Here is a 16,692-nt window from a genome sequence, read left to right as displayed (position 1 = left end):
ACTCTGGATCTGATTAAACTGTTTATAGGACTTACTCAGACCTATCTATGCAATTGATGCATTCAAACAAAACCATGAGAAGTGAAGTGATACCTACCTGTCTACCACTATACACCTACCTGTAAGTGTCTGTACATGGATTGTGGGTTGGTAAGCAAATGAATAAAGAACATCGTTTCTGTGTATTTACCTGTATCTGCTACATTCCTCATAGTATGTTTGAAAGCCCAAATGATGGAATCCAAAACAAGTTTAAACTGTGCAGGTGGAATAGCCAGGAATGCTGGGAAACAATGAGAATTGACAGCCTGAAGTAGTAAGAAAAAGTTCGTTCTGTGCTCAGGATATTCTTCAAAGTCCTAAAAACAAATAGTGGGAACAAAATAAAGTTTCAATGCCTGAATTATGTTAAATGGAAGGGGGAAAGCAAGCCCTAATTCAGTATAAATGTTTGGAGTTGTTAGTGGACCCCGTTAAGATGTGAAAGTCAAACTCAAAAGCTAATAGAATTCACCTGTCAGGGAAGACAAAATTACTATTTATTAGACAAATGAATTACCAAAGTGAAGGAATACAAGTTCACCTTATTATAAAGAGAACTCAACAAAACCCACATAAAGACCGTCGTATTTTCTAGTAACTCTGAGACTGTTACTACCACTTTTAAGTGACTTTGAGATCACTAATACAGATTAGAAAAATTGTTGTCTACTGTGTAAATGTGTACACTTACATGTACATTTTTTTTCTTTTTGATTAATACATTTTCCCTATCCTTATAAGCACAGACTACACTTTAAAAAGGCAGTGACTAAAATGCAGCAAGTATTAAACAATCTATCAAATTTATTTTTGTAAATTTAAAAAACAAGTATTTTTCTTATCTAGAAGTTCAAATATTTAATATCAGAGCCTAAAGTTTATGGTGTACTCATAGACAGCCATTATTTATCCTTTTAAAAGTGATAAGGACATACTGCAGAACCTCTCATTATGTAACTGAAATGCAAATCACATACCTTATTTATCATATTCAATGTGCATTCAAAAACAGCATCAAATATTTGAGGTATTTCAGCTGTTATATGTCCTCCTAACTTGTTGACAATAATAGCCATAGTACTAAGCACTTCTGGTTCTCTAGCAGCTGGGACATTTCTCTGATAATCAATGAGAACTGCATCCAACAGAGGAGGAACAAAATTTTCAGCTACCTGTTTTAAAAAAACACAAAAAAAACAAAAAAACCCACAAGTTTTCAATTTTAATGTAGGCACTTGCTAACTCTTATTAAGCAGCTAGGTCAATGTCATCTGTAAGATTTAATCTAGGTTGATCATCTGCTGAAAATTGGAAACTCCTGTGCTTTAAAAGTTTTTGTATATTAAAACCTTACCAAGAGAAAGCGAGAAATCACAATAGGCTGAGAAGGGCCATGGACACTGCATAGTTTAAATCTGTAATTATTAAAGGAAACTGGGGCCTGACGCTCTAAGTACTGTGGCAGGACCAGGATTCTAGGAATACTGTGTGTATGGGATTGGTAACCTCAAAGTAGAGTCCTCCTCACCAATCCTGTACCAAGGTACTCATATCTAACCAAAAGTAGACACCCACTCAATGATTTTTTTAATTTAATGAATGCTAGTTGATATTTTAATAATCAGAAATAATAACCATCACTTACTCTCAAAAAAGGAACTGGACTATGCCAGAAAGACTGTGTGTGAGAGTTTCCAAGATTCTCAACAAATACAGTCTTAGTAAGGCGTAACTTCTATGCTTTTAATAGGTTCTCCATTAAGATGTGCACAATAAATATAACCATGTTTCATTTAACTGAAGATTACTAGTTAGCACGTCCCACCATACAACAAAACAAGTCTAGTTAAGATTTGAAGGATAAGCACAAAATTATTTTTCCTTTCACCTACTTGGTTTCTCTTAACTAGAACTGATTCTCACTTCTTTTTCTTCCTTCAAGTTTTGAGACATGATTAATGTATAGCACTAAGTTTACTTACATACATGAAATGATTATAAAATAAGTTTAGTGAACATCATCATATAGATACAAATAGAAAAAAAACTTTGTGATGAAAACGTTTAGGATTTACTCTTAACAAACTTTCTTATATAACATCAGTGTTAATTGCATTTATCATGTTTGTACATTACATTCTTAGTACTTATTTATGTTAAAACTAAACGTTACATCTTTTGACTGCCTTCATCCAATTTCCCCTCCCCTCATTCCCCCACCTCTGATAAACACAAATCTGGTATCTTTGAGTTCGTTGTATGTTTGTTGATCTACAACACGATGTAACTTCCTGTTACACAGTATAGTGAGTGATTTGGTATTTTTATACATTTCAAATGATCGCCACATTAAGTCTAGTTACGATCTGTCACCATAAAAAGTTATGAGTTATTGACTATATTCCCCACATGACCATATTCCCCACATTATACATTTCATACCCATGACTCATTTATTCTTTCCTCCCCCACCCTCACATTTCTACTCTTAACACTGAAATAATTTATTTTCCTACATACTGGATCTGAAGTGTTTGACTATCTTTGAATTCACAGCCCCAAACCTCAACATAAACCTTAGTTGTAAAACATAATGAGACCCTTCTTATTATTATCACTGATACTCCTGAAATTATTGCCTAAGTTGTTGTAAATTATGAACTTCTCAATTCCTTCAATTCATCCTACTTTTTACTTTCCAATTTTAAATACAGTTCTGATCTCATACATAAACATGTTTAAAACCTTTTGGTATTTAAGCTTGATACCTTGAGAATTTCCTGGAAAAAATTTCCATATCAATAGGAACAATATTGAAAGTTTAAAATTATGAAAGTAAGTTGCACGGCTGTCAGTGCTACTTCCACACAATAGTGATAAACAGGATAAGATTTTTGGTAATGTTCCCAGGATCAAGAAAATGAAAGGTATACAATAACTAAACATAAATCTCATTTTCCCCAAGTTGAGGCATATGGAGCTGGTTTAGTTTCTGAAAACCATTTAAAACTAACAGGAATAAGAGAGCAAAAGAGACTTTCACACCTTCAACTAGGAAAGTGCTTACTCCCCCCCACCCACTGAAAAGGCAAACTAATGACAGCTTTGCAAATTGCTCTCAAAGCCATGAGGAAAACAAAAATTTCATCTGAACTCTATCCATGGAAAAATAAAAACGACCCAATCATCTCAGCTATCTTGTTACATCACCAACTCCCCCACCACTAACAGCAATTTCTTTCGAAGATGAAATCTTATTATTATAAAATATCTTATTATTTTAATGTACTCAGGGACTCCACTAAATAGAATGTTATAAAATAATGCCAGATGTAAATATCTAAATTACCTTTAAAATAGCTAAACGCATACAGAATATACGCACGTTCCAGAGAATGCAGCATCAACTTTAAAAACAAAAAGCACATCTCACTTACCATCTGTGGATCATTGGACCGGCTCACCCAACCAGATATTAACTTTAAAGTTTCCCTTTTTACTGTTCGCATACTTCTAATCAATGGTTGCTTTGTAACCATCTCACCTAAAAAATACAATCAGGTGGAATCCAACTTAACAACTAAAATTCTACACTGGCAGTTACATGTGCTTCAGATACTATTAGTTCCCATTTACCATTAGAAAACTTAAAAGACAAGAGTACACAGATGAATTTCCTGAGAAAATAAACTAAGACTAACTTTATAGGGGAAAGGGGCCTGTGAGTGGTTAAAAAAATTGTCTAGGATCGCCTGAAACATGGGACGGATTAATTTAAATCTGTGAGAAGTGCTGAATGCTTACGCCAAGGCAGTGAATGCAGAACTGACTTATTAATACATCATTCCATAAGAATTCAGAATCGCTTACCATTAGCTTGAATAGCTGCAGAAATATTTTCACTGAGGCACTTGTATACATTAAGCATATCTAAATAAATTCTCCCAAGCTGAATCACAAACGGGTGTCCAACCGCTTTGCAGGCTCTCACATTTGTTTTCAATATGCTACCAAGTTGCTTGACTGTTTCAGGATCTTTAAGTATATCCACATTCTGCGAAGGACAAAAAACAACTCCATTTAACATATGAGAATTATTCTTGTAGCTGAAGCAAAAAACATTACCCACACTACTCCAAAGCACCATCACATTTATAATGTTAAATGGTGAAACTAATGCAAAAGTCTTCCTTACTAAAAATAGAGCAAAATATTCCCAATTTTGCATCAAAACAGAATAAAAATACAATTTTTTCAATGTGCAAAAGTACACATAAAAAAGTACACATAAAAGCACTTATGGGGCTTCCCTGGTGGCGCAGTGGTTGAGAATCCGCCTGCCGATGCAGGGGACACGGGTTCGTGCCCCGGTCTGGGAAGATCCCACATGCCGCGGACCAGCTAGGCCCGTGAGCCATGGCCCCTGAGCCTTCGCGTCCGGAGCTTGTGCTCCACAACAGTGAGAGGCCCGCGTACCGAAAAAAAAAAAAAAAAAAAAAAAGCACTTATGGATCAGATATACATGTCAAAGGTACTAAATTTATTACTTCTGTAAATATAATTTTCTCAATTTCCATTAGAACTTTTACAAAAAGTAATAAAACTTACTTTGGTTGCTTGCTGGATTATGCTATCCCAAACCTGATTAGGAAGTAGCATGTATTTTTCTATCAAATGTTCTTGTACTGTTTGGTCTGTTTGTGCACCAATCATGTACCCCACAGCTTCATAAAATGTATGGACCTATGTTAAAAGGCAGACATTTTACTTGCATGCATCATAATAAGGAAAACCACACACAAACAATCCACATATACACTTAAACTAATTTTGTTAAAGTGTCAGAAATAATTTATATTAAGTAGGAAAACAGCCTAACAAACTTTTGGTTGAATTTCTGCCCCACTATAAAAACCTAACCACAGAAACACTTGAACTGAATTCAAGAGTGGCTTTCTTTCTATTCCCATTAATAAATTCTCATTAAAACAGTAGTTACTTTCTAAGAAAAATATGCTTGCTGATCCACATACCTGTTGAGGCTGAAGATCACAAATTATAGTGTTAATGTTGTTCAAAATCTCATCAATAAATGGCATTACTTCTCCAACCTGAACCTGAACGAAATGCCTGCGGCACTTTTGAGCTATTTTAATGAAAGTATCACAAGCCATGTCTTGGACTCCATCATGGGTCTCTAACAAAACAAAAACAATTATCAAAAAAATTTTCAAGAAAAAATTTCCATTTTTTATTCAGCAAAAGTAACTAAATAAAATATATTAAGCAAAGAGGATTTACCATGCATGAATTCAAAGAGCTTGTTAACTACAGTCTTCAAGAATTTCCAGTGAGCTCTTAAAAATCGTGGATATTGACCTACTATGTACATGATATTTGATGCAATAATAGCTTTATTATCTTTGCCTCTTTTCTGTTCACATAATCCTAGTAGATCCTGTAAAATAAGACAAATTTCAGTCATTTGTAATAAAATACACTCAGCTAAAGTTCCAGTTCATACCTATCTCTTACATACCTTTATAACAGTAACAAGAAATCGTTTTTCATCCTCTTCATGCATTGCTCCACTAATGGAGCCTATCGCCCAACACAATGTATTCAAATTTTTCCATGACCACTCTGTACCATTCACTTGATTGTGAAGCTTCTCAGTCATTATTCTTTCTGTATCTACATAATCCAGATGAGTAAGATAAACTACAAGGAAAAAAATTCCAAATGTTTCAAATTGCAAAATTTAATGAGCAAAAAGATTTTTACTAAGACTAATAGCACATTAATAAGGATGGCTATTAACAGATTGAGAACCTAAGCATGCCATATTTCCTAAAAAAGTATTTCCACCCCAAACTGAATTACAAAGATAAAGATTAAATTAACAGTATTTATTAACTTACCTAATGTTTCTCTCATATTCTTATACAAATTTATGGAATCTGTATCCTTCATGAATTCTCTTACAACTTCTCCCTGATCATTTTCTACAACTAATACTTCCTCTGGTTTAGCCATTCGACTAACCATCAGTAAACGGACCTATTCAGCAATAAACAAGAGAAACAAATCTGTTAGATCTTTGAAATCAGTCACATCAAATGTAACCCCCACTCCCACTTAACACCAACATACCAAACAAAATTATTCCCACAATATAAAAGAATAAATAACATGGATAAAAATCAATTGTTGGGCTTCCCTGGTGGCGTAGCGGTTGAGAGTCCACCTGCTGATGCAGGGGACACGGGTTCATGCCCCAGTCCGGGAGGATCCCACATGCCGCGGAGCGGCTGGGCCCGTGAGCCTGCACGCTCCGCAACGGGAGAGGCCACAACAGTGAGAGGCCCGCATACCGCAAAATAAAATAAAATACAATAATCAATTGTTAACTTTCTTGCATCTCATTTTCATTCCTAAGAAACTCACAGGTGGTGCTTGGATAGATTTAGCCAAAAAATAAAAGCCAGTATTTGCATTTGGTCCCCCAAATCACAGGAAGCACATTCAACCACCCACTACTGTTACCTTGGACAACACAGGCAAATACAGCTGCCTCCTGGGAGGAACATCAAAATGTTGACTTCCAGATAGCAATGGAGAGGCAGATGTTGAGAATGGGCTCTCTCTATAGAGTTCAGCTGCCAGGTGGTTCCAGTACTCAAGACAAATCTTAAAGATTTCGGTTTCCTCTACTTCGGATACCAACAACATATAATGAAGGGCCTACATAGGAGACCAAAACTATTAAAACAATCCTTAGACGTTACTAACCAACCTCAAACTGCTTTCCATTTGCTACGTTAACGGGAAATAAAAACTCATGTTGCATTCTGTACAACTCTAACATTTCATTATTCATCAAACAGACAACAGAAATTCTCTAGGAACAACTGTGCTTTCTTCTGACATGTCCTAGGACGTGTCAAGAAACTTACGTGATTGTAAAAAGGTATGGACATTAAAAGACATTTGGTAATAGCAAAAAGGTAGAAATAATCCAAATGTTCAACAGATGAACGGACACAAAACTCGATGTTTATCCATACAAAGTATTATTCAGCCATGAAAGGGATTAAGTACTGATACATGCTGTAACGTAACATGCTAACTGAAAGAAACCAATGACAAAAATCAGTATGTTATGATTCCATTTATATGAAAGGTTCAGAATAGTTAAATCCATTGAGATGTAAAGCAAATTACTGGTTGCTAGGAACTGGAGGGTAGAGCGGATTGAGGGAGTGACTGTTTCAATGGGTACATCATCCTTTGTGGGTGATGTAAATGTTTTGGAATAGGTAATGGTTGACAACACTGTGAATGTACTAAATGCCACTGAATCAAACAATTTACAATGGATAGTTTTATGTTATGTGAATTACATCTCAATTTTAAAATAAAGTCTTTAGACTTTTCATCTTACAAATGACAAATCTGCACACGCTTTAGGAATTTAATTTTCATTATAAATTATTGATCTGGTATTGAGTAGAACACAAAACTCGTGACACTTGGCTTTTAACAACTATAATTCAGAATTAGCAACATATATTTATATTGCACAGACAAGTAACAGGTAAGATATGTTAAAAGGTATAGGAATTTTTAGAACAAAGGTGTACTTTAAGTTTTTATTATTAATTTCAGAAGCCAAAGGCTCCATAAAGCCTACCTCCATGAGTGTTTCCCTGAGATTTAATCTTTTTTCTATAAGTTGACCATGTTCTTTAAGAAAGGTGCAGAGAAACAAACTGAGATTTTGAATGAAGTTCTGTTCATCATCCTTTCCATTCGAGTATGCAAGTCGAATATTGGTATTTAAAGGAAGCATCTGCGAGGTTAAATATGGATCATAAGCCCTTCATTTTAAAAACAAAGATACTACATTTAAGTTCTAAATTTCCACCACCCTTTTACTAATTTTAAAATATACGGAGTGGGACTTCCCTGGTGGCGCAGTGGATAAGACTCCAAGTTCCCAATGCAGGGGGCCCAGGTTCAATCCTTGGTCAGGGAACTAGACATGTATGCCACAATAAAGAGTTCACATGCCAGAACTAAGGAGCCCACCTGCCATAACTAAGACCCAGTGCAACCAAATAAATATTTTTAAAAATACAACAAAAAAACTATATGCAGTTAAACAGCTTATTCTCCCCTAGAATGCCTTGGTCTATTATATCCATTTTTGTAACTTGCTGTCCTAGCTTTTGATTTTTTTTTAAAGTTGCAAGTAGTAAAATTTCCTCAAAGATTATGCTTTGACATATTCCCTACATCAGAGTTTTCCCACCTAGGGTCATTAAAAATGTAAAAATAGTTGATTCAGATCACGAACATATATAGTAATATAGTTTTGTGATTAACCTTCTAGATAATTTCATATACACCTAGTCAGACTAACACTTGGCTAATCCCTTCATTTAAGAGATGAAAGGTTAAAGGCAGAACTGATATTAAACCCCAGGTTACTAAGCCTCTAAATTCTGTAGAAATAAATTACCATGACACTCCCAGAAAATTTACTTCAAGGAATTTTCAAAATGTTCATAAAAATTTCTAGCTTACACTTCATTTTATATAATAAATATACAATCACATTACAGCTCATCTATTTATGGTAAGCTGTGCTGAAATGGTTCAACTCAAACCCAACATTTTCTAAGGCACTAAAATTGTTTAGTCAGTTTTTAAGAGTGTTGTATTACCTGTTTTAGCTGCATCATTGTCAGCGTAAATAGCGTTACAAATTGTTCCTCATACTGGCTTACACTCACACCAGCAATCTCAGTGAGGCACTTCAGAGAGACATTTCGGAACATTGGAACATTCAGGAACTATTTTAATTTAAAAAAGGGGGTGGGGTGGGGGGGAAGGAAGCATAAAATTAAATGGCCTGAAGCACTTTACTTAAAATTAACAATTAAAAAAATAACAAAGGATTTAAAAATCAGTAACACAGAGGAAAAATATCAGGCAAATAGGCGGTGATAGGGTTTTCTGGCACATATATTTTAAGAAAATTTCATTATCCATCCAATAGACAGTAAATGCTTTAGTATACTGTGCTTTCTTTTGATGTGTCCTCAGACACCTGGAAAACACAAAGTTGCTTAGAAACTTTCCCCACGATCTATTACATGACTTTTAAAGACATCATGTTTTCTGTATAATCTAAAAAGACTTTAATTGTTTAGGATTTTAAGAGATGGGCAATACACCTAGGATTAATAACGTGTGGAAAAACTGGTTCTTTCACATTTAACTGTTGAGAAGGTGTAAAAATAGCCTCCCATTGGGGGTGGCAATTTGGTAAGCATCAGAAGCCTTAAAAATGGACATACCTATTGATCCAATACTTACATGTATTAAAATTTATACCAAATATTTGGACAAGTGCATAAATGTCCAGTATTTCCTGCACTACTGTTGACAATGGCAAACAATTTAAAATAAACTGTCTATGGATAAAATGGTGGCTCTAACATAGTAAATTCAGATTAGAATATGACCATATCAAGCCCTCAACTACAAAGCCCCAAACGTAAGTTATAATAGTCTGCTTTTATAAGGTCTTAATTAAATACATAATTTACTCATTATATCTGATTAGAAAACATCTGGAAATACAACCAGTTCGTAACTATCTCTGAATGAACAATTATAAGACTTTACATAGGTATTACATGCTACTGCAACTAAAAGGAAACCAAATTCATTATTAGTTGTTCACATACAATTTGGGAGAGTGCCTGGTATGAGTGGCAGAATCATAAAATTCTGACACGGTTTTTAAGAATTAGTAGTTGAAACTACAGAAAAGTTCTTCTGAGCAATTTCCTCATCTCGGAAACAAAGTTGATTATGGCTGTGAATGTGGAATGGTTTTAATATTCAAAAGAGCATTACAAATTAAGAAAATACACACCACTATCCAGTGATAAATATAACTGAAATGTATTCACTATACCTTATAAATTAACGTGCTGATTAACTTGGTCTCAAAAATATATCCAAGTGGAATCCAGTTAAGAAATCTGAGCAACGTTTCCAAAGTTGCATGTACAAGTGGAGCATTTTGGGAATTTTCCTACAACAAAAACATGATTGTAAATTATCTTCCTATATAATTAATTATTTTTAAAAATGAAATTAAAAGCACTTACCATCACAAACTGACAAAGCTGAAAAATTTGTGAGAATTCATTGCACATGCTAAAAAAATAAAAAATTGATCAGTTTAGAACACACATAGAAATGAACACTGTAATTATTTACATACTAACATTTCAGCAGCCACTGAAAACTTGAGTTACTTCTATTTATAAACACAGATATCAATAACTTCATCGAAAGTTACAAAGCTATTAAAACTATGTGTAAATATCTCTTAAAACTCACCTATAAATAGCACTTAATTTAATTTCTTGGAGGTTTGGTTTTCATGTCATCCTTACTCTATTTGAATAATTTCAATCACATCACATCTTTTATTTATGTTTTTGTTTTTTGTTTTGCAGTACGCGGGCCTCTCACTGTTGTGGCCTCTCCCGCTGCGGAGCACAGGCTCTGGACGCGGAGACCCAGCGGCCATGGCTCACAGGCCCAGCCGCTCCGCCGCATGTGGGATCTTCCCGGACCGGGGCACGAACCCGTGTCCCCTGCATTGGCAGGCTAACTCTCAGCCACTGTGCCACCAGGGAAGCCCCTTTTATTTTTTTTTTTTTAAATTTGGCCACACTGCATGGCATGTGGGATCTTAGTTCCCCAACCAGGTATCGAACCCACGCCCCCTGCAGTGGAAGCGCGGTGTCTTAACCACTGGACAGCCAGGGAAGTCCCTCAACCTAGTCTTTTAAATCAAGACAGTCAAAACAGAACTCTCCAAAATGAGAGAAGTGGTGTTCGATATATCCTCAAACCTAAAATGTGCTTATACACCTAAAATGTGCTTATACACCAAACCAGAGAAAAAATCCTAAATTCTGAAGCCAGTCTGAATACATAAAGGTAAAAAACATTTCTGTTCTCTAATGACTAAACACATTTTTATTACTATGTTGAAGAAAATAAAATCTGCCATGTTCCTGGTGTTAACTATAGGGAAACTGATAAAATGTAGGAATATTAAGAATAAAGTAGACATCTGGACACAAGTCATATCCTTGGACCTATGATTAACTAGACATCATATGAATCAGATTCCAAAGAGTTTTTTGGGAATTCTTAACCTATATTCCTTCCACATGACATGCATGAAGTTAATTTTGCTGTAACATCATATATATTTTTCAAGCCTCCATATTTAGAATATTAGGCCACTTTAGCACTATTTAAATTTGTAGTAGAAAAGAATTAAGTGTATTAACTTTTAATAATCATAGTTCCTTAAAAATTTACAATCTACCTCCAAATTCCTTGAAATTGCTAGATAAATTACTTAAAAATTCCAAAACAATTACTTGCCTGTCTTTTAAATGCTTAGCTTTCACTTGGGTTATCTGTCCACTAGAGAAATCAAATACTTCTTCACTCAAGAGTTTCAGAATCACCATATTATTCTGACAGAGACTTTCACTGGTCCTACTTGCTCCAACAATGTCACTGATAAAAGTTGGCCAATGTTTTGGCCATTCTTGTTTCAGTATCTAAAATAAGATAGGAAATGTTAATTTCATTTCACTTGTCAATGGTAAAGAAAACAAACTTCATAGAAATTGCGTGATACCAAAAGCAGGAGCAAATATCAACCACCTTTCATTTTCTTCCCCTTTATTAAGACAGGAAATGTGCTGCTCTCTATAGAATGTACAGAGTAGAAACTACAACACAAAGTTCTGTGTCTCAAATGCCCTGTTCCTCCTCTCAATTATCCTGATTCGTCTAATCTAGCTCTAATGTGTATGCATACCAATATTTGCCAGATATGTGCAAAGTATCCTAAGAGACTATAAAATCTAACTCTAAATGATAAAAAGGTGATGGGTAGGGAAAGATATTTTCTTTGGCTGGAATCTGGGCCTTGAAATATAGGTAGCGCTTGGAGATAGAAATTTGGAAGAAAAGAAGCATTATCGTTGGGGACAGAATCATCTTTGACCAAAAGCCTAATGGACTTATTCAATTTTAAGGTCTGTACTGTTGATTCTGTATGCTAGGGATTTCCCAACAATATTCTGTAATAGCACCTGTTAAGTAAGAGGTAAGTAACTTAACCTCTTTGGACTCCTCCCTCTTCCCATTCAGAGATACGCTAACAACAAGAAGTTCTCAATAAAAGCTAGTTTAACTTAGTGAAAATCCAAGTGTTTAGGAAAACCCAATGTTTCTATAACTTATTAAATTTAAAAAAATGTGTTTTTCCCTCACATACTAATTAATGCTCTTAAGAAATTTTTTGGACATATTATTAAAGGTAGGTAAACTTAAAATTTCTGAAGTTACAAATATAGAAAGATTAAAAAACAGGCTAAGTATAGAGATCAATTAAAGGGATGCTTGAATTCAAAGGCAATTTTTTCAATGAATTAATAAGACTGAGATAGTGGACATGGAAAGGAAACATGCACAGTGTGAGACAGATGAGAAAAAATTTTTTTATTTTAATAGATATTTATTGGAGTATAATTGCTTCACAATACTGTGTTAGTTTCTGTTGTACAGCAAAGTGAATCGGCCATATGTATACATATGTCCCCATATCCCCTCCCTCTTTAGTCTCCCAATCCCACCCCCTCTAGGTCATTGCAAACCACGGAGCCAATCTCCCTATGCTTTGCTGCTGCTTCCCACTAGCTAACTATTTTACATTCGGTAGTGTATATATGTCGATGCTACTCTCACTTCGCCCCAGCTTCCCCCTCCCACCCTGTGCCAAGTCCATTCCCTATGTCTACATCTTTATTCCTGCCCTACAACTAGGTTCATCAGTACCACTTTTTTTTTAAAGATTCCATATATATTCATTAGCATACAGTATTTGTCTTTCTCTTTCTGACTTAAGTATGACAGACTCTAGGTCCAGCCACCTCACTGCAAATAACTGAATTTCGTTTCTTTTTATGGCTGAGTAATATTCCATTGTATATATGTGCCACATCTTCTTTATCCATTCATCTGTTGATGGACATTTAGGCTGGTTCCATGTCCTGGCTATTGTAAATAGTGCTGCCAATGAACATTGTGGTACATGTATCTTTTTGAGTTATGTTTTCTCTGGGTATATGCCCAGTAGTGGGATTGCTGGGTCATATGGTAGTTCTATTTTTAGTTTTTTAAGGAACCTCCATACCGTTTTCTATAGTGGTTGTAACAATTTACATTCCCACCAACAGTGCAGGAGGGTTCCCTTTTCACCACACCCTTTCCAGCATTTATTGTTTCTAGATTTTTTGATAATGGCCATTCTGACTAGTGTGAGGTGATACCTCATTGTAGTTTTCATTTGTATTAGATGAGAAATTTTTTAATGAGTTCAATCCATATTGGAGCCAAAGAAGTGAAGGTTTTACAGTACCATATCTGATGTTTTCTACCACAGCATACTAACAATTTTAAATGCTAGACAGCAGGCTACTGTAATTACTGTGAAGATTACTATCTCTACTCTGCAAGATGTTAGTTTAGTTATTCAATAAAAGTAGGTTAGACTATTTGTTCAACCACTCAGCCTGAAGTGAAGCACTTAATCCTTCTCAGGGAAACAGTGTGTCAACTAAAAACTTACCTGAACAAGAATCATATTTAATTTCCCGATATATACCTTTTCCTTCTAAGAAAAGAAAAAAGTTTAGATTAAATGAGGACTTAAAATAGATACATAAATACAAATGTAGGCAACCCACACCCCCCCAGAGAGAAAAAAAAAGACTGCAGATCTATTGTAAATGATTGTGCATATATGTGTCTGTATGTCTGTGACAGAAGTGGGTTTAAGTTGAAGACCCAATATTTAAATGATTTTATACTCTCACAATAATCTGCAAAAAAGCTCTTACCTCTACACAAGTTGGGTCAGATGACGTCTTGATAATGAGGCCAACAACATATTTTTTTATCCCTATTAAAAAAAATTATTCAACACTTTCATAGCATGCTAATACATCTTCAGGAACCAAAAAAACTGGGGGTGGGGGAGGGCAGAGTAAAGTCAGATGATACACCTGAATCCCATCGCCAATTATGGCATTTTTGAAAAATGCCTATTAGTTTAGTGTACTATTCCTTTAAATTTTTAGTTTTTGTTAAACTTTACAAAATATTGGTTTAACAATTAGGAACTACTGTATTCTAAGATATTCTTTAATGTTAGACAGTCAAGTATGCCAAGCTGTGATTTTTAAATTAAAAACCAAAACAAAAAACCCCATAAAGGACTAAGGTATTGTTCATTTAAATAAACACATTATTTTTGTGGGTTAAAACTACAAAAACCTTTAAGACATAACTTTGTGAGCACTATAAATAAGTTTATGTAAAATATTTATAAATCAAGGTCAGATGTTAATCCTTTTCAGATTTATTTTAATTATAGCATTAAGCTAATCCTGTAAGTAATTTTAACTTGTTTGTCCTACAATGTAGGAAAAAACAGAGTTAAGGAGGAAGTTTTTATTTGTAGTAGTCTTTACTTAAGGGTACCTTAATAGTATAATCTGTTCTTAACAGTTAAGACTTCATGCCTTTTATTCTTTCAACAGTTGACTTCATGCCTTTGATTTTAATTTGCATCATTCAGAATTTACTTGGCATCTACTACAGCTCCCCTCAAAATTTAAAGTAATGTGGTACACTTACATTAACATATCCAAAGGGTCTGAAACAGATTCCCTAATCCAACAAATTATTATTTCCCACTACAAAGAATAAAGACTATTCTCACATCTGTTTAATAATTTAGGTTTTGCCACCAAATGACTTATGAAGATTTTCGAATTTTCAAAGCTATCTGAACTTCAAAAATACAGATAAAGGTTTTATTAAACTGTGTGTACCAAGTCTCATCTAACAAATCTACAACACTGGACTCAATATCCACTGAGAAGGAATATGCTAAGAAATTTACCCATAAGGGGTTAGCCAGAAATTTAGTCAACTTGAAGGCAACAAAGTGCTTATTTGATTGTAAAACTACCTTAATATAGTAATCTTCATAAGCTAAAACAACCTTCAAAAAATGATTAATAAATAATTTCCTAATTGCAGAAAAATTTCATAAGTACAATAAAGCCACAAAGTAAGGGTTATTCATCAACTGAAAATGTAATGTTAAGTATTAAAAACGTTCACAATATAAGAATCAGTTAAAAAACCTGCCTGCCAGGTGCCAAAAACTTAACTGTTATATACAAACACATACAATCTGCTGAAAACTATGTTATTGACATTTTAAAAATTTCTACATTAGGCAAAGACCACAGTACTAATTGTTGCAGACAATATCCACCAATGAATGAATGCTAGAACAAATGGGCAACACTTTCAGGAGAAATTCATTATCTGCACACTGTCAAATTATCTTCCCAAGATATTTTTCACTTTCAAAGTAGAAAATAGTAAACCTGTAAATAGAAAACCAGTGGGCACCAACATAACTGATAAAGATTAATAATAAATGAATAATTAAACATATTGACATCATGTACCCCCGGTTTGGTGGACTGAGGACACATCACCTGTGTGGTATTCTTGCTCCAAAATACTGAACCCCAGTCTAATCATGAGAAAACAACAGACAAACCTAAATTCAAATACACTACAAAATAACTGACCAGAACTCATCAGTGTCAAAGACATATCAAGCAGAAATTAAGAACTGTCACAGATTAAGGAGACTAGAGACACAACTAAATAAATTGTAGACTAGGAAAAGGACAAGAGAGAAAACTTGTGAAATTTGAATTAAGGTCCATAATTCAGTTAATAGTACTGAACCAATGTTAAATGTTTGGTTGTGATAATTTTATTATGGTTGTCTAAGTTGTTAAAAGGATAAACTAAGAGGTGTAAGTACATTCTGTACTTCTTGGGTCAATGTTTCTATTGTCTAAAATTATTTTAAAAAAACAAGAGGCTTTGTGGACACACACAATAAAATCAGATCTAGATTCAATAAGGTGATTAAAACAAACAAACAAACAAACCGACTAGGGGAACAAGTTTTATTTTAAAATGAGTGCTAAATCATACCATTTAGTTAGGTTAATCCACACAACAATCTCATGTCCTTAATATCCACTAGATCAAATCAAAACAATTCTGGGGCTTCCCTGGTGGTGCAGTGGTTGGGAATCCGCCTGCCAATGCAGGGGACACGGGTTTGATCCCTGGTCCTGGAAGATCCCACAAGCTGTGGAGCAACTAAGCCTGAGCTCTAGAGCCTGCGAGCCACAACCACTGAAGCCCACGTGCCTAGAGCCCGTGCTCCGCAGCAAGAGAAGCCACCACAATGAGAAGCCCGCGCACCGCAACGAAGAGTAGCCCCCGCTCACCGCAGCTAGAGAAAGCCCGTGTGCAGCAATGAAGACCCAACACAGCCAAAAAAAAAAAAAAGTGACCATTTTGGGCTTCCCTGGTGGCGCAGTGGTTGAGAGTCCACCTGCCAATGCAGGGGACACAGGTTCGTGCCCC

The 16,692-nt window shown here is 34.9% G+C and overlaps 1 protein-coding gene across 5 annotated transcripts in view; it reads right to left on the bottom strand.

The window, feature by feature from the left end:
* XPO1 (exportin 1) overlaps positions 1-16,692 on the bottom strand; it is a 42,913-nt gene that overhangs the window by 2,345 nt on the left and 23,876 nt on the right. For all 5 annotated transcript variants that reach the window (XM_029232162.1, XM_029232161.1, XM_029232163.1 and 2 more), the window contains 17 exons: positions 14,061-14,122; positions 13,790-13,834; positions 11,530-11,711; positions 10,230-10,278; positions 10,034-10,153; positions 8,772-8,900; positions 7,736-7,894; positions 6,589-6,786; positions 5,964-6,102; positions 5,582-5,763; positions 5,344-5,500; positions 5,076-5,239; positions 4,651-4,785; positions 3,913-4,096; positions 3,480-3,586; positions 1,020-1,214; positions 191-359 (listed from right to left, as the gene is read on the bottom strand). In XM_029232162.1, coding sequence (XP_029087995.1) covers positions 191-359; positions 1,020-1,214; positions 3,480-3,586; positions 3,913-4,096; positions 4,651-4,785; positions 5,076-5,239; positions 5,344-5,500; positions 5,582-5,763; positions 5,964-6,102; positions 6,589-6,786; positions 7,736-7,894; positions 8,772-8,900; positions 10,034-10,153; positions 10,230-10,278; positions 11,530-11,711; positions 13,790-13,834; positions 14,061-14,122 — 2,376 coding nt within the window. The remainder of the gene's footprint in view (positions 1-190; positions 360-1,019; positions 1,215-3,479; positions 3,587-3,912; positions 4,097-4,650; positions 4,786-5,075; positions 5,240-5,343; positions 5,501-5,581; positions 5,764-5,963; positions 6,103-6,588; positions 6,787-7,735; positions 7,895-8,771; positions 8,901-10,033; positions 10,154-10,229; positions 10,279-11,529; positions 11,712-13,789; positions 13,835-14,060; positions 14,123-16,692) is intronic.

Source organism: Monodon monoceros, unplaced genomic scaffold (assembly GCF_005190385.1).
Source record: "Monodon monoceros isolate NGI ecotype Baffin Bay Population unplaced genomic scaffold, NGI_Narwhal_1 Super_Scaffold_19, whole genome shotgun sequence".
In the NCBI taxonomy this organism is placed as follows: Eukaryota; Metazoa; Chordata; class Mammalia; order Artiodactyla; family Monodontidae; genus Monodon; species Monodon monoceros.
This window is presented reverse-complemented; position numbering and strand designations above follow the sequence as displayed.